General features: G+C 43.6%; 1 protein-coding gene across 3 annotated transcripts in view; it reads right to left on the bottom strand.

Annotated features, from left to right (window-relative positions):
• Positions 1–4,208, bottom strand: part of LOC146178340 (uncharacterized) — a 39,822-nt gene extending 35,614 nt beyond the window's left edge. For all 3 annotated transcript variants that reach the window (XM_084579733.1, XM_084579735.1, XM_084579734.1), the window contains exons 1-2: positions 4,102–4,208; positions 222–257 (exon numbers count right to left, since the gene is read on the bottom strand). In XM_084579733.1, coding sequence (XP_084435859.1) covers positions 222–257; positions 4,102–4,105 — 40 coding nt within the window. In that variant the 5' untranslated portion in view covers positions 4,106–4,208. The remainder of the gene's footprint in view (positions 1–221; positions 258–4,101) is intronic.
• Between the last annotated feature and the right edge of the window lie 17,497 nt (positions 4,209–21,705).

Genomic DNA, 21,705 nt, shown 5'->3' with positions numbered 1-21,705 from the left:
GGGAAACCACACTGCTTTGAAGAAACATATTTAAGTTTGTGAATCGCTGCCATGGATAGAACAAATCTATTAGAGCCTCCTGCACACAAAAATATTACAAATATTTGCCATTCCATGATGTCAATCCAGGAATTGTTGAGGTACCCTGCATGTCCGGTCACCATTGTCATTTGCTTTAAAATATCATGCACGGTAAAAGAGCAGTAACACTCAGTATTTACCTTTCTCCGGAGCATCGTATTCACCTTTCTCTTCCTCTGAAATAATGTATCAAAAGAAAAACATCATCAAACAACTTTTTCGCACACACTCAGGACGAACTTGGCAATGTATTCAATCGCATTCGAGCACTCAACCAACCCTCTGTCGCTCCCCTTAAGAACAAAGCTGCAAGTGGCCCAGAGATAATAGATTTTCGAATGGGAAGCCATGCTTCAGTCAAAGATTCCTGAACATTTGTACTCAAAGCACTCGACAGTTTGGTATAGTGCCCTGCACTGTGCAGGACTGCAACGTCTCTACAGCCTACCGCACTGTAACGATGGGTTTAACTTAATGGAAATGTTTTTATTGCTCAAATTTAAATACGCGTGCTTATGATTTTTTTTTCACGTATCTTTTTTAAATATTGCAAATGCTTTGATACCGTCAACGCACATGTTATTTTGCGGGTGGGGCAACTCGATTTTGAACGTACACAAACTCAGTTTTCGAATCAGGCAAATTTAATTTTGTGGATGGGTCGAGCCCATTTTGAGGATGGGCTAGGTTGTTTTGGACGTGCGTCACCTTTCCGAATTAGGGAAAGTGCTTTGCTTCTGAGGGTTGAATTGGTTTATTTTAGTGCGAGCCAAATCGATTGAGCACATATCTAAATTTTAAATAGGGCGAAGTCAATTTGTAGATGGGCAACGCAAAATTTTTAAAAGAGGCCGAATTAGTTTTGAGAGTCGCCAAGTTGGTTTTAAACGTTCAGTTCAGTTCAGGCGTTCAGTCGTGTCCGACTCTTCGTGACCCTATGGACCATGTCACGCCACGCTTTCCGGTCTCTCACTATCTTCTTAACATCACATAGCTTCATCTGCAATGCCTCGAGAATGCCATCTAACCATCGCGTTCGCTGCCTACCCCTTCTCCGGCGACCCTCAACCTTTCCCAACATCAAATCTTTCTCCAGCGACTCCTCTCTTCTCATCAGATGACCAAAGTAGCTGAGCTTTAACTTTAGAATTTGACCCTCCAATGAGCAGTCAGGGTTTATGGTCGACAATATCGACTGATTTGATCTTCTGGCAGTCCAAGGAACTCTCAAGAGTCTTCGCCAGCACCACAATTCAAACGCGTCAATTCTTCGGCGGTCAGCCTTTTTCACAGTCCAACTCTCGCATCCATACATCACAACTGGAAAGACCATAGCACGGGTTATACGGATCTTGGTTGGCAGACTAATGTCTCTGCTCTTTACTAGGCGGTCAAGGCTAACCATTGCTCTCTTTCCCAGAAGCAGGCGTCTCCTAATTTCATGGCTGCAGTCTCCTTCCGAGGTAATCTTGGCGCCCAAGAACAGAAAATCTGTCACAGCTTCCACTTCTTGTCCATTGATGCTCCAGGACTTGATAGGGCATGATGCCATGATCTTCGTCTTTTTAATGTTCAGTTTAAGCCCAAACTTCTCACTCTCTTCTTGTACGCGCATCAGAAGTCTCTTGAGTTCCACTTCACTTTCTGCCATTAAAGTGGTATCATCCGCATATCTAAGGTTGTTAATACGTTTTCCAGCAATCTTCACTCCAGCTGAAGACTCGTCCAGACCGGCCTTCCTCATGATGCACTCTGCATATAGGTTAAATAGGCAGGGCGACAGTATGCAGCCTTGCCTCACCCCTTTCTCAATCGGAAACCAATCAGTGAGACCATGCCCAGTTCTGACAGTGGCCTCTTGCCCTTCATAAAGGTTCCTGAGGAGACAGATGAGGTGAATTGGAACTCCCATCTCTTGGAGAGCTTGCCACAATCTGCTGTGATCTACGCAGTCAAACGCTTTCGCATAATCAATAAAGCAGAAGTAAATGGGTTTCTGGAACTCTCTTGCTTTTTCCATGATCCAGCGAAGGTTGGCAATTTGGTCTCTAGTTCCTCTGCCCTTGCGAAACCCAGCTTGCACGTCCGGAAGCTCCCGATCCACATACTGCTGCAGCCTACCTTGCAGGATTTTTAGCATCACCTTGCTAGCATGCGAAATAAGCGCGATCGTGCGGTAGTTGGAACAATCTTTGGCACTGCCTTTCTTTGGAATAGGGATGTAAACTGACCTCCTCCAATCCTGTGGCCACTGCAGGGTTGTCCAAATCTTTTGACATAATGTATGCAGTGTGTTAACAGCGTCGTGGTTGAGGTTTTGGAGCAACTCAGCTGGAATACCATCAATTCCGCTAGCTTTGTTCTTAGCAAGGCTGGCTAAGGCCCATTCAACTTCACTCTTCAGGATGCCCGGCTCGAGATCAGTAATCACAACCGTCCTATGTTGGGTTTGCACATCCGGGTCCTTCTTGTACAGTTCTTCTGTGTATTCCTGCCACCTCTTCTTTATCTCTGAGGCTTCAGTGAGGTCCTTGCCTCGTTTGTCCTTTATCACGCCCAGCTTAGCACAGAAGCTTCCTTTGATATCTTTGATTGTCTTATACAGAGCTCTTGTGTTCCTTAATTGGCTGTTGTCCTCAACTGCTTGACACTGTATGTTCAGGAAGGCATTCTTATCTCTCCTTGCTATTTGGTTTTAAACGTAGATGTTGGGTTTGCACATCCGGGTCCTTCTTGTACAGTTCTTCTGTGTATTCCTGCCACCTCTTCTTTATCTCTGAGGCTTCAGTGAGGTCCTTGCCTCGTTTGTCCTTTATCACGCCCAGCTTAGCACAGAAGCTTCCTTTGATATCTTTGATTGTCTTATACAGAGCTCTTGTGTTCCTTAATTGGCTGTTGTCCTCAACTGCTTGACACTGTATGTTCAGGAAGGCATTCTTATCTCTCCTTGCTATTTGGTTTTAAACGTAGATCAGCTGAAATCTCCAACTGGGCAAAATCTATTTTGGTGGTGGGACAAATCCATTTTTGGAGTGAGCCGAGGTGGTATGGAGAACTCCCTAACCTAATTTTGGGCATGGACCAAGTCAATTCTCAACCGAGCTCAATTATACTTATCAGTTCTTAAGTTCGGCCAAGGACGTTCCAAGGTCGAAATTCGGATGGGCTATAACATGACTCAGACATATTTAGGTACTAGGCCATGCATTGTCATTCATATTATGAATGGTCATTGCCAAATTGTGCATTGCTTATTGCGCTGATGTGCCTTCATATTCCTTCAATGAGTCCAGCTGAATCCCTTTTAGTGCTACGGCACTAAAAGGTACAGATTGTTGCCCCAAGTTCCCACGGAGAAGACATGCGCTAATTAAATGCTCATCCCATCCAGCCTTGTCGCTAGTGCCTCCTCATATATCAAACGTAGTTGCCGTGAGTCACATCCAACATCGATGCTGACGAACCATAATTTTGTTGTCTGCTAGGGTATTCAGCAGAATTCGGCCCAGGTTAAAAGATACAACTACACCTAGTATACTAATCCCAGTCCAATGGCTCTCAGTCTTGGAAGCTGGACATTTCAACTCCATTATTTGATATTAAACTGACATGCGCACTGACACATGCCACTGAACAGTAACGCGTTAAAAATATTCTATAGCTGCTCCGGTTAGCTTTTCCTATGTGACTAGAACAGATTAATTAGCAGCCATAGGGCACTCATATTGGTGAGACGCTCTTCCTGAACCGTCATTATTCTGGTGTTAGGAATTATCCATGGCTACCGTCTGTGAGGAGAGTTTCTTTCCTGTCAATGCATATTTGTGTGCCCAATATAGCAAGTCGGTAAGAGTGATTCAATGCTTTTTCCAACATCTATATACAGTTATCTTTATCCCTGACGTTGGAACCCAGCAGCAAGCTGTTCACCAGCTACACATGATCCAAATACACTTATGTAGAAGCGCAAAACATAACATCAAACAGCCCTTCACAGCTTGAAGCAATGATGCCACTCACCCATGATTCTTTGTGTGTAGCAGTAGAACAGGACCCCGATAATTATACTGTCTTCAGGCTCTGTACCCCGAATGATGCCCTTCTTTTACTTCTTCGGATTCTAGAGCTGCGCTCAAGCATCATTCATTCAGTGTGAAATTGGCGCGCCTGAATGTTGCTGTCAGCTAATATGATGTTACTGCCAATAAAAAAAATGTAACGAAATAATTAGTATACACATTTTTGCTCATTCATATTATTTGTTTACTTAGTGGCCGCGTTTTGAATTGAAAATTAGTATGATGACATTGGCATTTTACGTGGCATGAACTGTATTAAACAAGTCACCAAGACAGCACGAGCGAAATCTGAGGGGTCCACCAGAACGAAATATTGATTTAAACAACTATTTCATAATTTACCTAAGCTGCGTTCAGATTCAAACGCATTACTGAGTAGAGTGATTACGAAAGTGGACCTGGAAATGAAATGCTTACTCACTGCCGAATGCAGAAATAACTTCAGTTCAAGTACTGTGTTGCCTCTAGTGTTTTTAAACATTTGATTATTTATAGAAATAACGATTGTCAAAAAATCTCAGTCAATTACATTAGAAGGAATGGCTTACGGCCTGCAAGTACGTAAGCAAATAAGTGGGAAAGCACTTGACTGCAGAGGCAAACACGCGCAATCGCGTACTGTTTTGCAACGAACTGTGCGTCGACGTCGATGTACATATGGCATCAAGGTTTGCTTTTAGCGGCAGAAAAGTGTGCAGTGATTGCATTTACAGGCAGATGTATAGTTACCCGATATCTCTTAAAGGAGCGGTAATATTTTATTTTTCCAATCATGGGTTCTTGGGTAATATTATTGACCTCAGACTGACGGGAACGAAGCATGTGAACATGGTAAAAAAAATAAAAAAAAAACGCTTACCAATTTTGCCATGTTCTTCGCTTTATGGCAAGCATGACATGATGCTCAAATGTGCTCTCCCTACAGCGACTTTACAAGACTGTTCGTAGGCTGCATGCGGTACAGCCTCCCAATACTCTCTAATATGAGAATTTCCTGCTTGTGGACTTCAGGGAGCGAACAAGCGCAGGCGCTCAAGATATGCTTTGGCTTGCCACGGTGCGCCTCTATAAAAGGCACGATTGAACAGGCACCTGCCCACCCAATATCGATATATTTGTCACACAAACCCCTTTGTGTATATTTACGCGTACTTACACGACACCGCTACAACCCACTGATGAAGATTTTGGATAAGCAGCCGGAAATCAGTTTTTTTAGTGCCCTCCGCTGTCATCAGTAACAACTACCTTGGCCACCGTCACGACGCTTTAACCCGTCGTTTGCCGGCTCCTTAATAAAGTTCATACATACATACATACATACATACATACATACATACATACATACATACATACATACATACATACATACATACATACATACATACATACATACATACATACATACATACATACATACATACATACATACATACATACATACATACATACACACATACATACATACATACATACATACATACATACATACATACATACATACATACATACATACATACATACATACATACGTACATACATACATACATACATACATACATACGTACATACATACATACATACATACATACATACATACATACATACATACATACATACATACATACATACATACATACATACATACATACATACATACATACATACATACATACATACATACATACATACATACATACATACATACATACAACTCCCATCAAGGTATGCTCCCCTATATAATACCGCTCAACTACCAAGGTTCGATGCACCTGCGTTTCCACGGGATCGATGATGCCAATTACTACGCTCAAGCAACTTACTCTGGCGTGTATCTAGTCAGAATATCAGAAGGATAATCCTGTGCATACTGACGGTTCTCTGTCAGCACAAGCATCAACAACAGCCGTGGTGATACCGTGTCAGAAGACGACTTTTCGATTCTTTTAGGCCATAACGCCACACTGATACCAGTCTTTAGCCCTAAACATCACAGAACGTCTTACATTTATCCATGTCCAAGCCCACAGGGTATTATTTAAATGAATCGCTGCGCACTACGGGCACGATGGAAATGAGCAGCCAGATGCTCAAGCAATAGTGGCCTCCAAACAGGTGTATTTTTTTTTTTTTCAAGAGCCAACACCACTGTCTCCTTTCGAACTGTACGAGGAGCGCCGCGTCGGCTTACTGGATCCAGCCACACACCTAAGACATCTGTCTCAGGAGACAAGACCTAGCGCTGTCATTTTCTGTTCCGCGTGAAATTCCGCGTCATCATGCATGCTTGATCTATATACTGTGTTTAAATGCGGTTTCCACGTGCAAATATAGAGTTGCATTTGATTAGACAGGTGGACTCCCCAGACTGTTCAACGTGTGGCATTACGGAGACCAAGGAGAATATATTGACGGTGTGCCCAGTGTATTCTCGCAAAATAATAATGCTAGCTGCTTCTGCGTTTGAACAGCAGGCCTCTCTCGAAGGATTTTATACCGGTCGCTTGGCCGGATAAGTGGAAACTTTTACAGGCAATGCGGGCTCTTTGCCGTTCCTTAACCGATACGGGACTGTACAAGCGCTTTTGAGAAAAATTATTGTACGTGTATATTTATGTCGTACCTCTTCACTCACATCTTCACCTGTCACAACCCCCGTTCTTCTCCTCTTCCCCTTACCTGGTGAAGAGTAGCATGCCAGACGATGAGCATTCCGGCTGACTTCTCTGCCTTGCCATTGAATGAACACGTTCATCTATCCAAGTCGTACTCTTTTTTTTTTTCGAGACATGTGCGAAAAGCCATTTCGAGAAAGTAGAGTGGCGACGCAGGAAAACTTCTGGAGTGAAGACCAGTTCTGCTCGGACGATTGCTAATCATGGGCATCAACAGGAGCTAAAAGTGTGCTCTAATGAGACAGAACAAAGAACTCCTCTGTGGAGCTAGCCCAGTTGAGTCACATCAACCCACCCGCATAGTGTCCCGCCAAATTTTTGGCGTATTTTCGCGATCAATGTCTACATCGCGCCAAAAAGGAAGGGTAAATTAGACGAAGAAGAAGAACGCATGCCGCACTGACATCAGTATTACAGATGTCGAAATGTCGTGCTCCACCCAGAATCGCCATGCTCCCTCGCCACTGTCTAAATCTAGTCCTCATCAGGAGAAAGCTTAATAAAGACCATCAAGACTTGTCCGAGCTATACCCTCAAATAGACGGTTTCTTTCTCTTTATTTGGACAACTATCATGGCAGGTATCAAAGTGCATACGATGTAATTTCCGCTCGTTACTGTCTTCTCTTCCGGATCTTGGACTACTTATCCATAAACATACTCCTGATATTGTGTTTTTACAAGAAATGAACTTATCACCCTATAAATAATTTGTTGCGAGAAATTTTCAACTTTCAGAGCAGATAGAAATATTGGCAGGGGAGGAGAATTTGTAATCATGGTAACGAAGAAAACTATGCAGAAAATCGTATGGACGGCCATTTCGTTCCGCGTCTCGCAAGCCACTGTCCCCGCCGCCGCTTGGCTTAGTCTCCCCACAGCTCCTGGTCTGTGTGGGGTCTTCGAAGCTCGTACAGTCGCGGCGCACAAATGGTACCGTTCAAAATAACGGCTTGAGAGGCTAGTTGGTGCTGCATCGTATTCAGAAATGTGGCGCAACAAACACAAATACAAGAGAAGATACACAACACACGCGCACACTACCAACTGTAATAAGAATCTGAAAACACTTCCTCTTCACCACTCCTCTTCTACACTCAGTCACATCTCATCTTCCTCTTCTTCTCATCTTCCTTTTCTTTGCCGAGGGGATAGTGGCACTTTCTTCCTCGCAGACCATAAACATCGTCCAAACATGGCAGTCACAAATTCTACACTGTCTTGTTACTCCGCACCTCTGCTTTGCCCAGTAACTCATACCACGCTGGACAAGCAAATATCACCACATAGTCACATAGTCATACACTAAAAACCACCGCCACACATATACAGTAGGACATGTCCATCCACCGCACATAACTTGTGTAGTCCCTATGTATTGAAAAACTTTAACCTGCCAACGTCTACGAAGCCTCGAAGCCCATGTACTTGAGGGAAAAAGATTCTTTAAACTACCATGGCCCCTTGGCAAAGAAGAGGAAGATGAGAAGAAGAGGAAGATAAGATGTGCCTGAGTGTAGAAGAGGAGGAGTGGTGAAGAGGAAGTGTTTTCAGATTCTTATTACAGTTGGTAGTGTGCGCGTGTGTTGTGTATCTTCTCTTGTATTTGTGTTTGTTGCGCCACATTTCTGAATACGGTACCGTTCAAAAGCAGCAGCGGAAACAGGCCCTATTCTTCTCGTCACCTCGTCAGCGCCCGCTTGTGGCACCCTTGCCACTTTGAATGTCCGGGTAGTTCGGCCGCCAGCGCATCCACACACACACACACACACACACACACACACACACACACACACACACACACACACACACACACACACACACACACACACACACACACACACACACACACACACACACACACACACACACACACACACACACACACACACACACACACACACACACACACACACACACACACACACACACACACACACACACACACACACACACACACACACACACACACACACACACACACACACACACACACACACACACACACACACACACACACACACACACACACACACACACACACACACACACACACACACACACACACACACACACACACACACACACACACACACACACACACACACACACACACACACACACACACACACACACACACACACACACACACACACACACACACACACACACACACACACACACACACACACACACACACACACACACACACACACACACACACACACACACACACACACACACACACACACACACACACACACACACACACACACACACACACACACACACACACACACACACACACACACACACACACACACACACACACACACACACACACACACACACACACACACACACACACACACACACACACACACACACACACACACACACACACACACACGCGCGCGCGCGCCCGGAAATTCGGTCATATAAAACCAGGATGTGTGAGGTATCAATGACACTGTTGCGGTAGAACCCCCAGGTACAGAACTGATGCGGGGACGTTGAATCGATAAAGCATTTTCTCGTTTCCTGGCAGAAGTTCACACTGCCGGGAAAGATCTGCCTGGATGTCCTTTTCTATCCAGGTTGGGCCTCCCCTTGTTTCTACCAATGTTACTATTGTTCGGTACGAGCTCCGAAGAATTTGCTTTTGGTTCAATTTTTGAGGTCCTCCATGACACCGGGATTGCAACTGGTAGGTTGAATTGCTAACTGTTTTAATTTTTTTCATTTCTTCAAATGTTCTTTTTTAACAAAATATTGTGTTTGTTATTTTTATTTAATTTCTCTTCTGTCATTTTTCAGCACTACGTATTATTTTTTATTTCTCTGCTTGGCGCTATTATTTTCACTTACTCGCCTGTTTAAATTTCCTTCTATATGTACAAGAAGAAGAAGCACACAACTTACATTCCTTTTTCTTTCTTTTTTCTTGTCGATAATAAGGAGGAAGAAGTGAAACTTTTTGCCAGCTCTCCGGCTCTCGCCGTCTCTGCAGTGAAAACAATGTGTAAGTTTTTTCTCCTTCCTCAACATCAGCACAGAATAAATTAGTGTACTAATATTATCGAAATCACTAAGCATTTGAACAATATTACGAAGGCCGCCAGTATGTTTCCTACTGTGCTGGAATCATGTGCGGTATGTCTTCTCTGTTTTCTTTCCTAAAACATCGAAGCCGATGAGGGGGCTGCGTCATCACTGGATCGATCAAGTAGCGGTAAGTGCGAACGAAGCGCTGTAAGGCCAACATATTGCGCCAGCAAGGCGCTGATCATGAACTCTATGGGTTTATATCAGGCCCACACACAGAACTTGCAACAGCGCTATGACAAGTGAGGTCATACTGTATACCATTGCTCCATAACAGGAGAGGGTGCACAGTTTAGCTTCTGTATCATGCCATCCTTGTCACTGCCCCGAAATACCCAGTGCAGTTATTTAGCCAAACCAAGCAAAGGTAACTAGGCTGACTTTGGTCTTTTTGGGGGTAAGTTCTTCACGTGTGCAAAACTTTTTCATTCGGCCTCATTTAGTTTTTGCGTGTGCGACGTTCCCACTTCGCCATCCAATTTAAGGGTCACGTGAGAAAAACCGATGCCGACAAGGAAACGCTAAAACGAAAAGACAAGCCTTGACCACTTACTTTCTTTACAATGTGCAAGCTAGACAGTTTTAGAAGGCAGGAACATCACACGAAATTCTAGCAAGGAAATCAATATATCAAAAGTGCATCCAACACAAAACTGGAAACTCTTATATTCGGAGGCAACAACTCACAGGCATGCGCACTTGATATATACAATAGGGGCAAAAGGAAAAGGGTGATGATCCTCAAATGCCGCACACTGTAGAGCTGGTCAAATATTTGAGCGAAATCTCCCAACGTGGAGTAGATTTGTAATAAGAGAGTAATTACTCATTGATATCCGTGGTCTTTCACATGGTCTTTCCCGTGTGTCGCAACTTACTACTGCATGCTTCTGAGCACGTGTGCGATAGCAGAGGCACAGGTTAAGTGATTAGGGGTTGTGTTAGTTGTGAAGTGCCTGTACACGAACGAAACTTCACGACAGAAACCGCTGGCAAGAGTCATTAGTGCTCTCGCCTCGTATCTTTAAAGGTAGAGCTTGACTTAACTTGAAATTACATCCCGAATCCTTCTTCTCTCCTAATCTTCAGAGACGAGCCTAACGTACTCACATCAAGGCAAGTATGCACGCAGCATGGAGGCTATTCTGCGCCTCTATATCTCAGCCATTGCTCACGGGATGCGGCTGGAAAGGATATGTGAAAGGAAAAGCGCCTGCGGAAGGTGCAGGGTTCGATCCCCATTTCGCTCATGTACCCACTGGTGATACAATGGGACAAAGCTTTCCCGAGGCTGCCTGGTGCTCGGTTAATTTCAAGCAAAAAACTTATTAGACAATACATCGTAGGCCTCCTCCTATTGTATTGTTGTTGTTGTTGTTTTTTTCGGTGTTTTTTTACCGATGTTACTGCTTGTAATTGTGGGTGCACGTTGTCGTTGTGGCAGCGTTCGAGCTTGTTATCTCACAAAGAAAAAAAACTTCCTTAGACGTTGCACACTCTCATTTATGCCACCCTGCGCTACTGTTTTGCCAGACATGTGATTTGTTGATTTGAGTTGGATGGCCACCTCAAACTGCAAAAGCGAGAATTGACGAGTTTATCTCGCTTAACTTTCCAATGCTCTTGGCCCTATTTATTGCTTTTTTGGGGTTGTAAAAACGCATATGTATTGTGATCCCTCTGCATTTAACTGCTATTGGTGCAAGTTAATTATTCCTGACTTAACGTTTGGGTCGTCATTCGATTTACGAAACATCAATATATACAAAGATAACAATAAATGGCCGTTCTAACCAAATAATTCGAGCCCAAGATAGGTCTGCCTGATATGCGAATGAGCCGTATTCAAGCTTTGGCTTAATTGTGCTATACAATGTATTTTTATTATATAAGCTAGCGTCATTTGTTTGCAAAATAATCATGCGCTTTCTTTTGTAGAGTCTGCAGTTGAAGGGTAAGTACTCCGCCGCCTTTTTTTTTTTTCGATAATACGCATATCCTTTCGCCTTGTTTTAGGCTGCCTGCCACCCATGTAACTTCATTCTCGCTTTCGCCTGTACGCTATAACACCCTCACTAGTCAGCATAGTACATAACAGCCTTGAGCTATAAATCTACAGTGCTTAAAAAGGACACAAGCTGCTGGGCTACTAATTACGACATATGCTATTTTACAATGATCGCCTAAAGATGTCATATGTCACATTGAGACCTACAGCTTCTTGCTCTTCCCAACGTTCAAAACTAACTTAGCTAACATACGTAACCCGTACTCCTGTCTACGCGCCTTGTATTCAGTGTAAGCTTTTACAAACATGCCTGCTTCCTGTCGCTATCCAGACGAATAGAAATCGAGATTGCTGACCATGAGAACGGCGCAGTTTACGGGCGCAAAGATGTGTGAATACATCAATGCCTTGCTAATTATATTTAAAAATATCAGAAACAAGACCTATTTCACTTTCGAAGTTTAATTTGATGTCATTAAAGGCCCTGTTTTTCATGAAAATTCCGTCATCTTTGGCGTCGGTATATTGAGTCACCAATGACGAACATGCCTCTTGCAGTCGGCAGGTGACATGGCCGAGCACTGACGGGTCAGTGGGTTGTGTGACGTCACTGAGTCTCGTGGCATGGCCCAATTGACAGGAGCTAGGGTTGCCAAATCGCGTAGCTTCTTTTAAATAGGAGGATGAAATGTATATTGAACCCACCATCACATGTCAGACAGGCTGCTCCTATGCCACACAGTCACGTTCGTAAGACTTGGTTAGAGCGGGGCTTGACACCTACGCCGGATGGTCTTTCGCATAATGTGGCAACTTACGAGTGTACGCTGATGAGTATGTGGGAGATGATAGAGGCAAAATTTAAGGAATAAATGATTGAGCGAGTAGCAACGTACATGTACACACGAACGAGAACCTGCAATGCGAGCCAGCAGACGGGAACCCTTAACGCACCGCGCCATACCACTAAAGGCGAAGCTTAAATGTCCCCTTAAGTTTAACTAGTGGTCGATGTATGCAAATAGCCTACAAAATTTGGTTGCACTTAGATTTCTACGTTTCACAAAACATGCAGCTACGTCTTCAAACTCGAGTACAGCTCCAATTTCTGCGAGGCAACAATTGCTACCAGAAATACATAGATGAGGTCAAAAGCAAGCAGCACGTTTTTTGCCTGTTAATATTTTTCTCGCGTCCCGTATTAGAAACAGGAATCTCGGGTCATAAACAAGTGATGTTCCTTCAAGTCCGGCATAGAAGGTGGTGATGCCAAGTGGAGCGACAGAGCTTGTTCGGTTGACTTGTGTCCACTCCTAAACATACGCTCAGCGCCCAAGATAAGCTTTACCGAGTCGAAGATGAGTGAAAGTGTTTTCTCCTTCCGTGTCCGCAGGCGGAAGTCCGGCAAATCCACTGTGCTGGTCGCACTTGGTTGCGTGGCCCTGCTTGCCCTCGTACTTCTGATTCTGCTGTTGATTAGCCTAACCGGAGGTAAGCCTTGATTGAATGGAGCCCGCCTGTATATAGCGTTTCCAAAGCAAACTATGGTTCGCTCAGCGTAGGTGGTTTTATATCGCACTCGAATCGCCTTTGGAGAAGATTTTGCTTTGCTCTATGCCAACGTTCTTTATTCTAAAGAAATCCACTATTTCGGCCAGCGATTAATACAGATGCTGTTAACACAGCCCAGCAAGTGGGTCGAGCACATGTCTAAAATAGCGTAAAACAAGAGCTTTAAAGTGACGTACTGCGCATGCAACGTTACTACGACGCCCAGCTGCGCCGTTCCAGAGGTGTACCAGAGTCTCCCCTGATGGGGCTGGGACAGGTAGGTCACCGCCGCTTGCGGCGGGGGCTAGCCAGCCACCGAACTTTTATCTGTTGTAGGCCGTCATTGCACCCGCCACCGCTTCGGTGGTGGACGACGGCTGTTGTTGCGGCGCGCATCTTTCTCTCCCTCTTCTTTTTCCTTCTCCATTTTCTCTTCTGTCTGCACGAGGCAGTGGAGATGGCTCAGCTACAGAGCCAGTAGCAGGCCCGTGCATTTTCTTTTCCTTCTTCCTACAACCACAACAACAACCAGAGGCGTACAACGACAACCAGAGGCGTACAACAATTACAACCAGAGGCGTACAACGACAACCAGAGGCGTACAACAACAACCAGAAGCGTACCGCCCCTCGGCGGCTGCGTTTCGATGGAGGCGAAACGAAGAGGCGTCCGTGTGCTGTGCGATGTCAGCTCACGTTAAAGATCCCCAGGTGGTCGATATTACTCCGTAGCCCTCCACTACGGCTCCTCTTTCTCTCTTTCTACTTTCACTCCCACCTTCCTCCCTTCCCTTACGGCGCGGTTGCGATGTCCACAGAAAACAAGTGAGACAGTTACCGCGCCTTTCCCTTCCTATAAATAAATCAATCAGGTGTACCGCCACTGCGCGAACACCCTCTAGAAAGTGTTGCTGCGCTCGCTACGGAGTAATTTCGACCACCTGGGGATCCTCAGCGCACGTTAAAGATCCCAAGGTGGTCGAAATTACTCCGTAGCCCTCCACTACGGCTCCTCTTTCTCTCTTTCTACTTTCACTCCCACCTTCCTCCCTTCCCTTACGGCGCGGTTGCGGTATCCACAGAAAACAAGTGAGACAGTTACCGCGCCTTTCCCTTCCTATAAATAAATCAATCAGGTGTACCGCCACTGCGCGAACACCCTCTAGAAAGTGTTGCTGCGCTCGCTACGGAGTAATTTCGACCACCTGGGGATCCTCAGCGCACGTTAAAGATCCCAAGGTGGTCGAAATTACTCCGTAGCCCTCCACTACGGCTCCTCTTTCTCTCTTTCCACTTTCACTCCCACCTTCCTCCCTTCCCTTACGGCGCGGTTGCGGTGTCTACAGAAAACAGGTGAGACAGTTACCGCGCCTTTCCCTTCCTATAAATAAATCAGAGAGGAGGAGAAGGGTAACGGCAGCACGTCGGCGCGGAAAGGATGGTAGTTTCCGCAGTGTGCCTGCGCGCGCCACCGCGGAGAGCTTGCCGCGTGGAGAAGGAAAGCGTCTGCAGGCATCGAATAATAATAATAATAATAATAATAATAATAATAATAATAATAATAATAATAATAATAATAATAATAATAATAATAATAATAATAATAATAATAATAATTAGTTGTGGTTTACCTCTGGTTAACCCTAGTTGAATTGCGATAGCAACGGCGGAAGCTTTTTTTGCCTACTATATTCCGCTATCACACTTCTTCGTCTTCTCAAACGTGGCCTCCGCCGGGACTACGCGACGACTCAAAACCTGGCGCAGTATTGCTATCGCAATAATAATTGTTTCACAGGAAAGGAAAGGCGCAGTACCTGACACTTGTTCTGTGGCTCTGTGGACACCTGAACCTACGTAAAGCAAGGGAGGAGGTGGGGTGAAATTGGAGAGATGAATAGGAGCCGTAGTGAAGGGCTTCTGAGTAATTTCGACCACCTGGGGATCTTAACATGCTCTCACCTCTCTCTCTTTTTAATACATGCTTTCGCCACCACCACACTGCACAGCCCACGGACGCTTCTCCGCTTCGGTTCAATACGCAGCCGCCAGCGGTCGGGGTCGAACCCGAGAGCTCTGGCACAGTAGTCGGGCATCTTAAGCACTGTACCACCGCGGCGGGGCACGCGTCGCATGCGCAGGGCATGAAATTATTCTGCCTTGAGCGCCGGTGAACTTTGATGCGTCCAACGGAACGCAGTTTGTGTTCGATGCAACACTCGGTCGCCCGCAGCCAAAGCTTTCGCTTTCACATCTGGTTCAGCAGCGTTGAACCCCTCGAACCTTTCTTTAACCGCACAATCAAGTACATGTCCTATCATTCCATCACTAAAAGCATTTGCCACAAGTCAGAAAAACGATAAATTCTGCACCTTGAGCACTGGGCCAAAAGGGCTGCCACATAACGAATAAAGATCAATAGCAATAAAATCCCTTTGAATGTTTGGCATGAGCGCTGTTCTTTTGTGTCCTATATTTTCATTCGCATTTTCAGCGTCACGTTTTCTCTTTCTTGACAGGGGAAAAGTCTGGACGCCTAGCGGCCGGCGATGCAGAAGAGCCCACCGACCCTCAATTTTATGCCTCTCGCAGTCCGCCATCGTCGAGCGGGGGCGGAGCCCGGCGACCCGGCAAACCCTCGACAACAACACATCGGGACACAAGTAAGTGTGAAAAGGATAATTGTAAAAACAAGGCACGTAGATAAAATCGGGACAAGCAGAATGCACAAAACAATAGTGAAAAAAGCACACCAATGTCATAGTTGACGCGTTGAACTGTACGCCACTTACCCAAGTGCTACCTCATCTTTATGAAGTCGGAGGGGAATGAGATTGACAGAAGTCAAACTATCGTAATTTCTCTGAGCACTAGGAAACAAACTCGTGCCCAAGACAAATTTGCGGTGTAACCGTGCAATCGATTCCGGTGAAAAGTTATGACCTGTATTTTTATGCCGCCTTTTTCTCTACCCGCTTGTCGCTAAAACCCAAAAGGTGACAAAAAAGGTGCACAAGGCAGCATACAGTTTGGTGCTACAAATAACCTTCGTTAGCCATTTTGATGTCAAAGTTGCGAGTAGGTGTAAATGTAGCGCGAGCTTATCTTCTAGTCTTGTTTGCGCGCTAAAAAAAAAAAAAAAGCGACAAAGAGACTAGAAATTTTGAAATTCTAGAACCTATTACAAATAATAACAACAAAGAGAAGCAATTATCCGTCAAAAATTAAGCACTTAATACAGAAATTAAAAGCCATATATTAGATTAAGCGGGCCTCCAATTGGTATAGCTGCGCTGATTTCATTGTGAGTCATAGATAATATTGCAATTTTGAACAAAGCTATTTTATGGTTTTAAATCTATATCTTAAAATTCCTAAAAGCCTTCGGTGACGCATACTGAAGAACAAAACAATGGCGATGGTGAATAGGAGATACATGGAAGCGGAGATGTGCTAACGTGGACATAAACTACAGCAACTGAAGGCTTTCTTCACATGAAGCGTGGATGTTCGGCGTCCCCACCTGGCCTCTATTTCTGCATTCCAGGCGCATTTTCTGACATGTTATGGAGTTGACTTTTCAAGACTCCATTCATCTGTGTTGTTAATCGTTGCAGGTCATCTAAGAAGGAACTGTGGCGCTTCGCAACATATCTAACCATACAGAGGGGAAAATGTATTTCCCTTATAATTAAACATAGGGAAATAAATGTTTTCCGCTGATTAACAACGAGGAAAGAGCCTATGTTATTACCACTATTTCTCTCCAGCCATTTTTAAAATGAGCTAGCGAAACACATTGTTTTCTGATTAAAACGCGAGCTCTCTCTACAAACACCTGTGTTCTTTTACCACGAATTTTATCAGGGGGCTTCATTCTTGCGTACACTCGTTTTGCTATTGTTGCTGTTACTAACTACCGATTCAGTTCCTGAATCCAGTTTACTAATACGTGCATGTGCATTTTATTTTCGGTATGAAATATTGCATCCTAATTTCTACGTTACATGTGCTCCCTACCCCACAATGCCAAATAAGGGCCTTTGGGGTATGTGAATAAAAATCAAAATAATATTTACCACCGACGCAGGCTACATCGGCCGTCGTTGCAGTGGAAGATATCATCTACGGTTTTTTAAGAAACTTTTGGTGACATAGCTTTTAAGTATATGCTACGAAAGCATTGAGATCAATGATATCATGTCATGCTTCTGGAGCAGCTGTGATGGGTCAACGGCTGCATAACAGCGCTACTCAGCCACATAGCACCATGGCCGTATGCACAATTGCATAACAGCTACACTGAAACGCGCTGCCGAGGTCAAAGCAAGTCCTACAGCATATGGCGCTCCAGTCGCGCAGCCAATCAATAAAGAAGATATTTAATCAATTACTTTTGCGTTTCTCATTTCGGACCACCAAACAAGGCTCGGATACAGAAAATCAAAACTTGTGCAACAACGTTTTCGCACAATATCAGAATTTTAGACAAACTTATGTGAATTTTTTTACTAGTGCATCTGCCTCTTCAATAAAGACATTATGTCAAAACCAAGTACTGCCCCATTAAAAAGGACTGTAAAAGCTTTTGAGTTCATCGTAAGATTTTAAACAATTACGTCCTAAGCACAAAAAAAAAACATATTGAAAGGCTCTCTTCAAGAAATATATTCTTTAATACTCTGAAGAATATTCATCAGATGATCATAACGTACCATGAAAACTACAGTGTCAAAAGGTTTTTAGCGTACTAAAAGAAACACGACAGGTGGTGAGGATAGGTTCGTGTCATCGGCCTGAGCAACCACCTGTCCTTAAAGCATATGAACACATAAAATGGCGTCTCCACGCCAGCACCCTTAAAAACTGTGAATGCAAGATGTACGCTTTCGTTTCGGCCAAATAGGAGCTATCAACTATTTATAACCATGGTGACATATATGAGGCTAGCATTAAAATACGGAAACACGTCAGCGTCAGTCTTGTACTTTCGGTGGAATTCAAAGAACCGTATTTTACAACAAGCGAGTGGATATCTTTATTGATTTAGTATGAATCTTCTAAAATTACTAAAGAACACTGATCTCTCGCTTTAACACTTCGTTTCAGCATTTATGGAAAGTGAGGAACGTAAGTTTATGGTTTGTGATGGTTGAGGTCGATATTTGCGAACAGCTCGGATTAAACCTCCTCAACATGCATGCTGATTAAATGTTCATTCATATTAACATAATTCTTTCAACAACGTTCTTTCAGCTCCAGTTACTACACATCAAGAAAAGTTTAACCCCCCCGATACAAGTAAAGGAACTCCTTCAAGTAAGATCACTCTTTTGCTTCTTGACCACACGTTTGCATACCATATTTAACATTTGTATTATATATAAATATATCTAAATCAGTTTATACCGACACCATCAGCCCGGAGGCGTTTACCTAGTATGGCAGTCCTACTAGAGCGAAATCAAATCCCGTGAATTATAGTAAGGTCTTGGTGGCAGTTTCAAAGGATGGTACTTGAATAACAAACAGTCAAAACCTGTCCAGTGTAAACTTTTGCCTCCCTGCACTCTGTTTTCCTATTTCATTACTATAACTGCAACTGTAAAAACGAACATGTTTTGTAGGCACTTTTTATGATTGCTTATCTTTACTAGAACTGTTTTAGTTATACATACAAGCAGACGGTTGGGTGCTATTGCTATTTTATAAGATGTAATTCAAGCCGATATATTTGGCAGTAAATAGGACAATGTATTCTTCAAATTCAAACTCTTGCTAATTATATGGCAAACGTTTATACATTTTCTTTATAGCGTGAACGAAAAAATAATCCGAAATTCTGAAATACACGAATATTTATTTGTTTCATTGCATACACCATATGTAAGCTTCAGTGCTTTGGTCAACAAATACCTACAAATACAAAACAGTTGCTTCCTGTCTGACAGAATGCAGCTTGATTACTTTTCGAATACCGGGGAAGGGAGGGGGGGGGGGGGGAGTGTTACAAATGCTGTTTTTCTTTAAATATTTCTGTAAAAACAGAAATCGGGACAACAGCCATCTTACACAACAGCAATATGACCTCATCGCCCTGTGCTAGTGCCATAGATGAACTTTTCTAAATGGCCTAGAAATTCCCATAACGATGAAGATCGAAAAGCAGAATCTGGAAGAGAGAATGTGCATCATCAATACCGATGATGCACATTCTATTTCATAGCGCGATCATACCAAAAGCTTTCAGCGCGCAACACTCACACGGACGACAGAGCCGACCAATAATCGCCGATCTTGCGCGTCTCACTCCGGCTTGTACCACCAGAGCGTTAAACGTGATTTGGCGTGGATAGCTCAAACACAGTATTCGCCTGGTATCGTCGTACAAACCAGATTAAACCCGAAAAATTGTAGTGCGGAATCATTGTATCAAACGTCGAAAACAACCAAAGACGTGGCTTGCATGTGCCGAACTCGGACTAAAGGAAGAACCGGATCCGGATCCGGGAATTCCTCATGGAAAGTGAGCAGGAAACGTCGCAGCTATGTGCGTGCAGAGTGCAACATATTCACGCGCTGTGCATTGCACGTCGTCGCCTCCATCAGCTTCCACCTGTACGCAGAAGTTTTTGCACGGCCTACTCAGTTTAACTACTTTACAACGCTCTCATTTTTATGTGTCCATAAATGTTTTCAAATACCACTCATTTCTCGCTCCCTCGACTTTTTTCAGCGACCACTGAAACCAAGCAACGTAAGTTAGTTGCCGGCAAAATTCCAAACGATGTTTTGGGGCTTAAATTTATTTACTCTAGTTAGCAAAAGCAGCTTATTTCTCGCTTCCTTCACTTTTTCAGCGAAGACAAAAAGTAAAGAAAGTAAGTTAGTTGCCACGAATTTCAAAACAATGTTTTGGGACCTAAATTTATTTGCTTCTCTGTAGACTCCTTGCAATTATCTTTAAACTGGAACTTGCAGAACTGAAATCTAAATCTACACAGAAGATTAGCTTTAGAAACAAATTTTATAATGTCTAATCCTATATCACCCTCACGTGCCTGAAATAAACAGCTGTCGCGAAAAATACCGCACCCACATCTGCAACGACGCACAAGTCTTCCACTGAACATAAGAACGCTGTTTCGCTTCGTGTTTTAGTGACAATCACTTCCAGTTCGAATTTGTTCAATTGATAATTATGTTCCTTCCACTTACCCCGGCGGCAGCAGGGGAGCAGCTGTTTCCTAAAAGCCATAGTAAAAGGAGAGGAAGGGGGGGGGGGGGGGGGGCGATGTTGTCCTGCAATCTGGCTGCTTGGAATACATGAACGGAAAAATTCTTTTAATTTCCAACCTTTCTCAATAGTGACGCCCACGCTACGTTTGGCATTTGCCTGCCCTTTTCGAGCAAAGAGGGTCTGCAGGTCCGAGCTTAAAAGAAGTACAACTTTACCTACTGCTCTGAAAATCTGCATCACCAGAAACTATAAAGATGTCACACTCTATTGCAGCCAACCATTATCTTGTTGCGCTAACACATCAAAATATTTTCATTGATAACCAACCTATCACTTATTCCGCTTTTTTTTTTCTGACACAATGTTATTAGTTATCAATGTTTTATTAGTTATCGTCTTTTTATTGCATCAGTTTTCAGAGATAGAGCTGAAGGTCTCTGTGGTCAGTTCCGAATTTCAGCATTTGTAATGCGGACAGGACAGGCACCATTCCGTGTTTGTTTTTGTTTTTTTTTTTAAATCGAATGAGAAAAATTAGGCCCCAACCAAACTATACCAGATGACCTAGTGTCAGCTGTCAATTGTGTTTTATTTGCGACAGGAACCTATTATCCTTCTCTCGTTCCAGAACCAAAGATTACGATTACAACGACTCCAAGTAAGTTCTCATGTCTAGAAACTCTGTTATAAAGTTTCACTTACCAATATTTTCTTGGGATAAGTAAGATCACCAAGTTATGTTTTTAAATAGCCTATGATAAAAGCTATATCCGCAAGTTTCTAATTAATAATTCGACAGAAATGTGATTCCAAGCTTCTACAACACATTACTGAACATGCCACTAGTTACTCATTCAGTGAGCTTATTGCCCCTCTTTAGATATAGCCAAAAACACGTCCGAAGTACGCAAGAATACATGCGTACATTTTTATGGCTTCGGATTGTGCAGGACTTGAACCAGGGACAA

Source organism: Amblyomma maculatum, chromosome 9, assembly GCF_055883805.1.
Source record: "Amblyomma maculatum isolate TAMU_Amacu chromosome 9, ASM5588380v1, whole genome shotgun sequence".
In the NCBI taxonomy this organism is placed as follows: Eukaryota; Metazoa; Arthropoda; class Arachnida; order Ixodida; family Ixodidae; genus Amblyomma; species Amblyomma maculatum.
The sequence above is the reverse complement of the archived record's forward strand: the minus strand, read 5'-3'. Positions and strand labels throughout refer to the sequence as shown.